At 40.0% G+C, this 12,589-nt stretch overlaps 1 protein-coding gene across 1 annotated transcript in view; it reads left to right on the top strand.

The window, feature by feature from the left end:
• Positions 1-12,589, top strand: part of LOC122802330 (mannosyl-oligosaccharide 1,2-alpha-mannosidase IB-like) — a 2,920,195-nt gene that overhangs the window by 1,593,751 nt on the left and 1,313,855 nt on the right. Inside the window, exon 3 of the mRNA XM_044071970.1 lies at positions 8,827-8,942. Within this exon, the coding sequence (XP_043927905.1) occupies positions 8,827-8,942 (116 nt within the window). The remainder of the gene's footprint in view (positions 1-8,826; positions 8,943-12,589) is intronic.

Raw genomic sequence — 12,589 nt, 5'->3', positions numbered from 1 at the left:
TTCTTTCCCAACACAGTTTGATAGCCCCAGAACTGGTAGGGTAGACTCAGATAGTGTATCAAGGAGAAGTACCATTACCAGAAGGGGTTGAATCCTCATGAAGCACAACAACTCATTGTGGTGTACATGTTGAACCTCTGGAAGAAGAGACGATGATGTTGAAGGTTCAGTTACCCACTGTGCAGCCTGTCCACAGTGGTGACTGATGAAGGCATCAGTCATTTTGCTTTAGAGATACAAAAGGTGTTGTCAGCACATTAAGAATGTGTCGAAAAAATTGTTCAAGCACAAGTTACTGCTACTAAGACTCAGGTAGAGATGGCTAGAGTGCTACAGGGAATATACAAGGAATGGTGGAAACCAGGGACAATACCATGATAATCCTCATGCAATGCATGATTGCTCATATGGTGTCCATGTCAGCCTCTATCTGTACACTTGTGTGGACGTACCAGTAACACATTGGTGATTGTGGTGGGCATGGCAGAAGGCAGGTCTGCATCTGAATCCATGGATATTGATTCCACTATAGTTCAGCTACTTAGGTTTCATTGGCCTTCCATGTCATGTGGTAGAACCTCTCAGTCAAGATCAAGATCTTGCAGTACTGGCCACTCACTTTCAAAGGCATCACCAGCATCTAGTAGGTCTCACCATCATAGGAGCTCAGTTTCGAACTCCCACGGCAGCACTTGCTCCCATTGGCTCACTGGGGACATTGTGTGTTTCACAATACAATGTGACAGGCAGTATCACATATTCTGACACATACCCTTTCCATCTCCGACCAGCACAGCGACAGGATTAATTACAGAGAACAATTACAGCTGAAGCAAACCTAACAGAGCATAAAATCTCTGAAGAGGAATGAAAGCATTTGCATTTACCTGGAAGTATATAAAACATTACTGTGAATAAAGACAAAAATGAAAAAAAATAATAGAAAAAAGAAAAAAAGTAGGTTACTCAGAAATTACCATTTTGAAACATCATTCCCTTCAGAATAAAATCATTATTAAGAAATCATCACATCATTACTTCTTAAGTCTGCATCTGCAGAAAAGGCTATTGTGTTGTTGCATGCCCTGCTTCACAACTGTGCTTGCTTTTCCAAAAACAGTCTGCCCTACGGCTAGGTCTATCACTTGTATCTCTATCCAGTAAGCACTGTGGAAAAGATGATGAATGTGACCATATCAACAATACAGCTCTGTATGGTGTGTGTAGGAATAATAGATGCATAGTGTCAGTTAAACTTACACTATTCAGCATAGCTCCTCTGCACTAAATTTTATTTTTATGACTTTACAATGTCTTGTAGTGATTGTTAAAGACCATAGTTGTGGACCAGCTGCCACCACTTCATCTGCACAGTTTTGTACTCTGCACAAGCCTGCCTCAGGGAGGACCATGTTGCTGCCATCGGCTGACCACCACCACTACTATCTATGAAAAATGAATAATTAAGGTGTCTCTGACTATCACTATCATCAGTCATGCAACAAATAGTAACCAAGAGCTGCACTACCATTGTTTGTCTAATCTGTTGCAGTGGTGCACCAGACTGGCATAGAATCATGCTATGCAGAATACAACAAAGCAGTAAAGTTACTGCAAGTAGTAACAGTAGTAACAGGATCACACTGAGGGAACCCTGCCGGAGTTGTCCAGGCACCAGAAATGGGCCTTAACCAGGCCAAATACTTGTTTAGTGACTATCCATGTCTGGGACAGGATGATGTTGTAGCATACTTCTGCAACTCCATGTGGATTACAGACTGATGTAATTCACCAAGGTTCTAGTGGATAGCATGTCACTTGAAAACATAATGTGGAGTGTACACATGAAGCCGGTTGGTCATTAAATCTTAGTCAACAGATATAACAATAGTTCTAGGTTACAAACATATTTATTGCATACTTTCCCACAAGTTGCCCATGTGGTATCTTAACGTTGAGGAAGAGTGATACAATAAACTTGTATGGCATATGTAGGAATTATGGGTGCTGCAAGGATGCTGGCGCAATATGCTGGTGATACAGTCATGTGCATTACACAGTACTTGGCAGCTGATGGAGTGGTAACACTATTATGCTATTATGGTATTTTCCCCCAACCAGGTGGGGCCCTAACGACCACATGGGTGCAATCTGTTGCACAGAACATCTCAGTGAAGCATGCCAGATAGCAGAAGGCATGCATGGTAGTAGGTTAGTTATGTGCTGACAATGAGAAAAGATATGTTCATCCACATTAACTAGAATAACTTTGAGGATCTGCTGCAGTATCCTCAAGGCAAGAGCCTGAGAGATACCCATGTCCCCAGTCTGTCGCGGAAAGGTCCCTATGGCAAGTGTGGTGAGGGCTATGCATACTTTGGTATCTACAGAAGAGAAGGGCCACACATTTCCCAAGTTCCAGTTTTTGGGTAACATAGCAAAGTATTCATAAACCGTTTGCTGCTCAAAAATTATAATGTGTTACTATAATGTATCCTCCAAGGTCATACTGGTATGCACACAGGTATGTGGTACTGCAGAAGCTAACACCTCAAAGAAGGGAATGACAAGGCTTGCAGCTAAACTAAACATTTTTGCTGATTGCAAAGTGACTAAAAATGGTGATGCTTGGCTTATTATAGCCTATGTTTGCAACATGCTGTTTCATAGCTAAATGCAACTCTGAATCACAGAAGATGGGAAAGGTGCTTTATTAGTCTACCAATAGTACACCATTTACAAACATCATCTCACTTAATTTTCATTATGCAGTCATTTGCATATGGCTGTTGATATAACTTTTTGAGGGTTGCATATGTGTGTACAGCACATAGCTATCCTAAGGCACAGTATGGCTCCTAGGATCATAGGAGTTTACTTAGCTATTGACTAGGAGGTCATGTCAAGCCCAACTGATTCATTCCAGTGTAATATCATAGATATGCTAGTATATACCCAGGATTGCTCATGTCCAGGAGGGTTGTGGGTGCTATCCCCAGTAAAAATTTGTAGTGCCCCATCCACTTGTCCAGGTTCCTCTTGAACAGTGTCATAGAGGTACTTTGCTTCATGTGAATTGGCAGCTTATTCCAAAGATATGGCTGTCACTGGGAGACAAATCTGTCCCTCCAGCATATCCTATTTAAGTCACAGGCCATATTTAGGTCCCTGGAATGGGTAGCTCTAGTCCTGTTTGACTTACGGATATGCAGCAAGTTCATTAGGTTTGGGTCTGAGATTACTTTGTAAGCCAGGCATAAGTCTCCTCTAAGAAATCTATACGATACAGAGCATAGTGACAGGGACTTTAGTCTGTCTGTGTACAGCACATGCTGGAGTCCCTTTATCTTCTTTGTTAGAAACCTCTGAGGTCTCTCCAGTTGCTGCAGGTGCTTTGTATGGTACATGCCGAACGGGACATTATACTCAATTATGGGTCAGATTAGTGCAGAGCATAGAGGGGTTATAACCTCCTTTGCTCTCAAGGTGATGCCTTTACTAATAAGTGTGCTGTGTACATACTACAGTAGACACATGGTGGTCCAAGTTAAGATCGCAGTCTTCTTGTGATCCCAGATCCCATACCCCTTTGTGGGTACTTAGGGTATTGTTGTTGATTTGATAGTGTGAATGGACATTGTTTTTGCTGAAGGGAATAATGATGCATTTCTTTGCTTTCAGTTTGAGTCTGTGATTAAGACACCAGTTGTTGGTTTGCGCAAGACCATCCTGGAGTATACTGGCATCATTTGGGTATTTGATAATTGCACCCAATTTGCAGTTGTCCGTAAACTTAGTTATCTACAGCCCCTTAGTTTTGGCCTGAACTTCTGAGAAGTATGTACCAAACAGTAGGGGGGTAGCACTGACTCCTGTGGCACCCCACTGGTGACAGGTCTGCTGGGTGATGTGGAGTAACCCACTTTGATAGTTTGTGTCTGGTTTGTGAGCCAGTTGGTAACCCATCTTACAAGTTTGTGAAGTTTATTGGTAACGTTTGAGTGTGGGATTGTGTCGAAGACCTTTGCCAAGTTGAGGTATGCCATGTGCCCTCGTCAATGGCCTTGGTCACATTTTTGAAGAACTCCACCAGATTTGACAGGTAGGATCTGCCCTTGGTGAAGCTGAATTGGGTTGGATCCAGAGTTTGGAGGTCACCTATGTCTTTATTTATGAGGTCCATAATGATATGTTCTACAGCCTTACTGGTCAGGCTTATGGGTCTGAAATTCCCTGGGTCTGCTGCTAGGACACCTTTGTAGAGGGGGATAACTGTTGCTGTTCTCCATTCTGCAGGAACAAAGCCTGTGGCTAGGATATGATTGAAAAGGGTACTTAATGATGATGCTAGTTCATGTTTTAGCCTGTTTATAAGACAGCCTGGGCTGCTGTCTGGAGACCATGTTTTTTTTGCCTTGGACAAGGCTTTAATGAGCTGTTCTTCAGATATGTAGGGTGGGGAGAGTTTGGACGAAAGTTTGTGGTAAGTTTGGAGGGGATAAGGGAGTGAAATTTTCAACTAACCTATCCACTGGCAGGTTTGCTATCTCTGTGAGGTAATTGTGTGTCATTCCGTTAATCACTAGTTCTGCACGTGCTTGGGTCCAACCTTATAGGCTATGTACATAGCTGTAAAAGGCCTTATGGTTATCCTTGGCTGTGCTTGCTAGTTTATTCTCAAAGGTTCCCTTAGAGGATTTGATAAGTTGTCTTATTTGCCTATTGAGGCTGATGAGTGTGCTTTTCCATTGTTGGGGCCTTGCCTTTGTTTTCTTGGACAGCAACATTTTGGCATTTATTGTAAAGTTTGTTGATGCTGGATGTCCATGGCAGCTTGTTTTTACTAGGGGCTCTGACTTTGATTCTTTATGGTACAGCCAAGTCTGTACACTTATGCCAGTGATTGTGCAGGGCTTTAGTGTAAGCTACGATGTAGTTACCACTTTTAGCTGTGGGTGGGGTTGCATGAGTAGTGGTAGTGGGTTGACAACCTCTTCAGTGTTACTGTTATATGTGCGAGAGAGCATGGATTCAAGATTTCTGGTGTAGATACATCTCTCGCACTCTGAACTAGGGTGAGATATTAGTAGAGGGTTGTCAGTGTACATGAGGGAGTAGCTACACTGCCTCAAGAGACCCAAGTCAACAATGCTGGCAGGAGAACTAGGGCAGTCCAACTGTCTATAATGCTATGCTGAAGAACTGTTATCACAAGGGGGGGGGGGTAGGGCTTTTCAGGACTGATCAAGGAGGAGCTCAGTGGAGGGATATTTCTGCTGTTTTTTTTGGCTGGTGGTTTAATAAGTTACAGCTCACTAGCTGTATTTCTTTGACCAGAGAAAGTACTAAGGATGAGGTATACACTAATGTGCTACAGCTGTATCTAAGGGAGAAATTGTTGAATTTATCTGTTTGGCTATGGCACACAGTTGTGCGTGCACAATGCATGCAAACAAGCAGAAACCTGTTCAAATGCAAATCTTAAATACCAGAAGCTAAAAACTTGAAAAAAAAAATTAAAAAGGTTCAAAAGGACCCATGAGGATTCTTACTCCAAGCCCTAGACCAACCACCCTTTACCAGACAGGTTCCAATCAGCACAGTCCTGTCACTAGAGTGCAGAAGGGCCCTTTCCAATTAAGAATGGCCTGGAAAATGTGCTCAGAAAAATAGCCACTACAAACAGTCCCAGATGCAGCAAACCTGTATCTGGACTAAGCTACAGCTACTAGTTACCCTAGTTTTGGCAGGAAACACCAGATAATGTTTAACACAGCAGGAAAATAGCAACAAGGCACTAAAACATGTTTTAAACAGCAAAAAGGCAGCAAGAAGACTTTAAAGAATGTTTTAAACAGCTAACAATTGAGTTATTTTAAAACCAGAACAAGCAGAACAGATTGTTTTGCAGCAGTGGAAAGCACCAGCAAATACTTAAAAAGTAGTGAAAATAGCAAAAAGAATTTAGGAAACATTGAAAACAGCAATAAAATATGATTTAACAGGCACAGTAAGGCAGATAGTTGCAGTACAACAGCGCAATTTAGTACACACTATATACATACGATATTAAAGTAGGAGGCAGGTAATTAAAAGTGCAATAAATATAAATAAGCAAAAAAATAGGCAACTTATATTTTTTGGGAAGCACAGAAGCCTGTAGTCATCTGGTATGTGGCTGGCAGCCTTCCTCAGTTCAGCTTGGTACAAACAAGAAGAAACCTACATGTGACCAAACTTTTTTTTAGTCAGTTTACATAATTTGTTGGAGTTCACATAATATCAACCAAAAACATCGAATCATAAGTCAGTGACCAGAAAAGAGTAATGAAAATGGTTTTGCACTTCAGCAGGAACATGTTAAAGCCCATTCAAGATTACTCTTTATTTTGAGTGTCTATGTGTTTTGAATGTTCTGGAAATTGACCAAAACACATTTGAGATTTGTTTACAAAAATGCATAGCATGTATCAGTGAACTGCAGTTTCTCTGTGTGTGCTGCACATATACATAACTGACTATGAATACTACTTATTGTCTTCATGATATTGACTGAACCAGTATTTTGATACGTCATAGATGCAGTCACTCAGAGACTACTACAGAAATCCTTTATCACTACCTTTACAGCAGGTCATATACACACAAGTTGCTTTTTTTATCCCTCATAGCTTATTTTTGAATTTATAGCTCTTGATGTGGCTACTTTAGAATGCTGTTTTCACGTTCAGCATAGTTACATATACACTGACATTTTTAACTGACTGAAGATTTGCCTTTTGCTACAGCTCAGTCTTCTTGCTTTCTATAACAGCATAAAGCAAATTGTCAGGCAAACAGCACCTCCTAGTGTTCATCTATTCATAAATGCCATGCTGTTTGACTGTATAGTCCTCCAGTGCAGTACATTTGGATGCTAAGGAAATATTCAGAATAAGTCAAATTCAGCCATTCTTGGAGACACCATGCGAAGGACTACTAGCTCTTGGCAATATCAGCATGAAATCTAATTTACCCTTGCCTTCTTTGTTGGATACACTATACTCATCAAAATGGAATCAAAAGTTATGAGGGAGACATTATATTAGTGGGTTTGGGAGATGTGGAGCAGCAATAAATCCCAAGAAAGTTGCATAGTTGGTGCATGTAAAATTCAAAGGAGTTGACTATATCATAGCGTAGGCAGGAATGACACATTTGTTTCCTTTAAATTTGATTTTTTAGCAATCAGTTTTTTAGGTTCATTGGTTCATAGGTGGTCTATAGGCCCAAAAACCATTTAATCCTAAACAAGCTTACCCCAAATTTACCAAAATATCACTGACATGCCAATACCCCAAGGAATTTTATGAACTGCAATGTAGGTTAGTCAAGGATTCACATATAGCTGCCAAACCAATGGTAAATTTGTGATTTTCCATTCATTGGTCCAAGCTGTATTTAAATATGATTAGGGATGAGCTTTGCATCACACGGATGTTCCTGTGATGAGGTAATCTTTGAGACACATACCTCACCCTCCAACATGTCTTGTTTATGTTGCAGACAAGGTTTATGTCCTTAGAATGGATATTTTTGATACTGTTTGTTTTGCAGATATGCAGCAAATACATTGGTGTGGGGTCAGAGAATGCCTTGTAGGCTAGGCATAAATCTCCACACAGCAATCTGTAGGAGACCAAGTACAGGAATAGGGCTTTGAGATGGTCTGTATAGGACTTGTTGTATACTCCAGGTATTCTTTTTGTGGAGAACTTCTGTGGTCTGTCAAGCTGCTTCAAGTGCCTGGTCAGATACATGCAACAGGGTGCTTTATGTATATAAACTAACAAAAACAATGCACCAGTCCTTAGAGGTAAAAATAAATAAACCAACGGTTGGAATGAACAGCCGTTTATTCACATATACATAAACGCCAAATGTATAAAAATTAGCGTAATGGACTTCATCAGATAGAGTAAGGATAAAGAATAAAACAGCCCTCCTTTCTTTTTATGTAAACCCTTCCCCTTTCCTTTAATTGAACAATTAACCCAGAGCAAACTTATTAACAACCACAAAACACTTAATAAAATTCTACTTGCTTTGTTTTTGTTGGTTCTGAGTTTTGGTCAGCACCTTGCCTCCTTCATCATTGTCTATGTTTATAAACCTCTAACATAAGATAGACAGAAAGTAAATATATAATGTTCCTTGCTCATTTTTAAGAAAAACAAATCCACTTGCAAGGATGGTTGTTCTTTGTCACATGATGTCCACACATATGAGCAAACAAATGGGGACAGTGTAAATGTAACTTGTTTCCACGAGTTGCTTGTAGGTTTACATCAGAACTGTGTATGCAGCACTGACTAAACTAGATAACCACTCTTTCCACATTTTTTCTTTTATATCCAGTGATGCTAAACTGTTCCAAGGTAACCACTGCCAGAAGTCTACTATTCCAGCTTGCCTCTTCCATTTTGCAAGATACGTGGTTAAAACTTGTGAGGTACCTGCCCATGATTTTCTTCTCACAAAGACAGAGGTAGCTTGAGAATATTCTAAACTAATTTGTTTAGTGGACATGCTCTTTCCTTCTGGCTTCAGCTGCTGGGATCATGCTTGTCTTCTGAGGGTTCTGCTGTACTTGTTATTGTGTTAGTACCACTGCTTCTTCAACATCTTGCATTATTTGAGGGAGCATAACATGCCAAATACCAGACTGAAATGGTAGCACACCTGTAAATGCATTCATGCACTTGTCAGAAACAAGTTATGTTTCTTTTTTCAGTTATAGATAAACTACATAGCTTCTTTTTGAATCCTTGTTTTACTGTTTTGCAGAGCATTCATCTGTAGGTGGTCTTGGAGACAGTTTTTATGAGTACTTACTGAAAGCCTGGCTAATGTCAGATAAAAGAGACACTGAAGCAAGGAGGATGTATGATGACGCAATTGAGGTAATAACCACTATCCTAAAGTGTTTATAAGTAATAGATCAAGAATCGAGTTAAATGCTATTAAATTTCATGTTTGTAATATTTATTGAGCTGTTTTAAACACGGCAACATAATTGGGATGCCTTGTGCTGATTTCAGTGCTGTAGTGTTTCTACTGCACTTCACAACTCAGAGTACAAAGATTGCTAAACACTTTTCCAGGGACAAGATGGGGGAATGATAGGGTCTATTGCCGCAAATGTGCTACATGATTTGCATAAACAGCACATGGAATTAATGAAATTCAATTCTGGTGCTCTAAGAAAGATATTGAATGAAATGGTAACATTGTAGCTTAGTATTGCTTCAGTTGCACTCGCATCATTGGAGAGTTTTGTTGTGTACGTGTGTGCATGTGTGTGTTAAATGTCTAGGTTAAAGTTTAGTGCATTATTCAGGACTTTCAGTTCCTCATAGACAAGAACATAGAAAGCTTGTAATATTTTCTTGACAAAGAAGATATGCAGAACTAGATGATGTCTTAGAAAGCTATTGTGTCTTCTGAAGCTACAAATGAGAGTGAAAGATATTGTTTGTTGTATGAGATAATTAACTAATAAGTTATAATCAGCACAGGTAGAATGAATGTAAGCCCAGATGTTGGAAAAGTATACTCCTACAAGATGATATGTAACAACAAAAGCAACAAAACCTGAAATAACTTATTACATCTTGAAAACATATACAGAGTGATGCACTAAGGCAGCATTATTGTGTCTATCTGAACTTGTATGATTGCAGTTTGTCTTTTTATTATACCCATACTACATTATCTGATGGATATTATAGCAATATTTGACATGGTTACTTTATATAATTTTTTTGCTGCTTTTCATGGCGTATGTAAAAGAAAAAAGTGCAGCTACTAAAGTAACCACAAATGGGAAGCTTGCCTCACACTCGGGAAATGTGGTAGAAAGAAACTTTTATTTGTTCAAGACACTGTTTAACCATTGTACTACTGACTTAATTTCAAGAGGACGATTCCCATACTGTTGTCTGTTTATGGTTATTTTGGCTGTATAAAAAGCCTAGTCTATAAGAGCTAAGACTCAATGTGCAAAAATACATAACAGTACCCATTGGAAAGGCAGCCACCCCTGGAAATTACCACATTGATAATATACCCATAAAAGTAGACCCAGTAGTCAGCGATCTGGGAAAGCATGTTGACAGTAACCTGATCTTTGACCACAATGTATCCGCTGTGGTGAGAAAATCATTTTACGTTGCACATCTTGTAAGTAAGGGCATGGCATCCAGGTTCAAGAAAGTCATTGTTTTGCTGTACTCAGCTATCATCAGGTCAGTCATTGAGGACATTGTATCCTTTGGCATATACATGACCAGTTACTTGCAACAGCTGGAGAGACCACAGAAGTTTTTCACAAAAAGCATACAGAGTTTAAGAACATGTCCTTTGTGGACCATCTGAAGGCCCTATCCCTGTATTCAGCCTTGTACAGACTGCTGTGAGGCAATCTATGGCTAGCCTACAAAACATCCTCTGTTCACACTGATGAATTTGTTGCACATCTTTGAAACAACTGGTATCAGAAATTCCCATTCTAGGGACCTAAACTTTGTCTGTGACATAAACAAAACATGTTGGAGGGACAGGTATATGTCTCAAATATTACCCCTTTTCTAGAACAGGCTTCCTATCTATGTGAAGTTCATCCCTAACCTGATTCAAATGTAACCTAGACCAGTGGATGGGAAATCACAAATTTAACACTTGTTTCGCACCTATCTCCCTAATAGACAGGGCAGCCTATGAATGCTTAATGCATACACTCCTGTATCCTAGTTGTAAAATTTCTTGGGATATTGACACATCAGCAACATTTTGGTAAAGTTGGGACTCGATTCCAAAAGACTTGCTCTCAGTGTAAGTGACCATTTACACTGAGAGCAGGTGTTTTGGAATCTGCCTTATGTTGCTCTTTTTATGTGCAAGAAGATGTTGAGGCTTGGGTGTTAGTTTAAGTAGTTTATTGTATACAAATACATCGGGATGGATGGCATCAGGAATGAGGATTGCCGAAGGAATGTCCTCTGGAACAGGAACATTGGACAATTCACTCTGAGAACTAAAGTCTTTGCCACAAGCAAGATGCTGTAACACTGGTTCAAACACTGGTAACAAAGGCTTACAGTTTTGTCTGAATTCCACTCTTTGTGATTCCACAATGTACAATCTCAGCTCTTGACACAACCTTCACAAATCTCATGCATTCAAAACTTTTTGACATCTGCATCCTCACTATCTCCCCTTTTTTCAATGAACTGAGCGGTTGCTGGTTTTATTATAGTAAGATTTCTGGGACAAACCTGCTTTTTGCTTAAACCTAAAGAGCTTAAACCTGTCTCCACTAACTACATAAAAAGACTTCTATCCAAACTTAAACTCTGCTCTAATGCACCTGACAACATCCCCTCTTCCTTTCTCAAGTCTGCTGCTGATGGTATAGCTTTCCCAGATAGTATCCTAATTAATAGATCCATAAAGGAATCCTATGTCACTAAACTCTGGCATTCTGCCTTTATTCTTCCTCTCCACAAGGGAGGCAAAAACACTAACATTTTAAACTTCTGCCCTATAGCTCTTCTCTCTCCAATCTCCAAAATCCTAGAAGAATGCATCTACCTCCAACTTATGCCTTTTCTGACTGAAAACCAACTTCTTACCCCTACCTAACATGGCTTACGACCAGGACATAGCACCATAACAGCTCTACTCTCATTCTTAGAAACTGTCAGTCAAGCCTGAGATTCTGGGAATTTAGTATCCACAGTGCTCCTCGATCTCTCTAAAGCATTTGATACTGTTTCCCCTAAGAACCTTCTAAGTCACCTCTCAAACCTAAATCTCTCTCAAAACACTCTTTCCTGGTTCTCTAGCTATCTGTCAGAGAGATCTCAGGCTGCAAAATGGAAAAAAGGCACCTCACTTTTCTTACCCACCCCTACCGGAGTACCACAGTGGTCCATCCTCAGACTAATGCTGTGTAATATCTTTATCAATAACTTTCATTCTGCTATTTCCAATGCCAAAGTTATCCAATATGCAGATGACTCTGCACTTGTTTGTTCTGCCTCTAACCTCCCTGAACTCCTATCTAAAACTCAGACTACCTTCCTAACTACTGAGATCAAGATGCACCAAAATCACCTTTCTCTCAGTGCTAACAAATCTAAAATACTACTATTCACACCCCCAAAATCTTTCTCTTTTGATAAAAATTCCTTTCAGGTCCTTAGCCAAAGCAACTCTCCAATCGAAATTGTTCCTTTTAGGTTCATAGGTTCATACTAGGCTATCTGCCCTAGGGCATTTATAAGCCTAGCCAGAATGTGTTTGGCTTTCGCCACCCATTTTAAATTAATTTTGCTATGCCCTTTTTCAAGGTTAGTATACTGTGCCTCTGTCTAACAGTGACACAGAAGTGATACCTGGGTTAAACCTACGATCTCCCATCCACTTATCAAGATTCCTCTTGAAGAGAGTCAATGAGGGACTCTGCCTAACCTGGACTGGGATTTTATTCCAGAGTGAAGGGAGCCTCTGGGTTATGAATCTGTCCCTCCAGCATGTCCTATTTATT

Source organism: Protopterus annectens, chromosome 5.part0, assembly GCF_019279795.1.
Source record: "Protopterus annectens isolate FY-2018-M chromosome 5.part0, PAN1.0, whole genome shotgun sequence".
In the NCBI taxonomy this organism is placed as follows: Eukaryota; Metazoa; Chordata; order Ceratodontiformes; family Protopteridae; genus Protopterus; species Protopterus annectens.
This window is presented reverse-complemented; position numbering and strand designations above follow the sequence as displayed.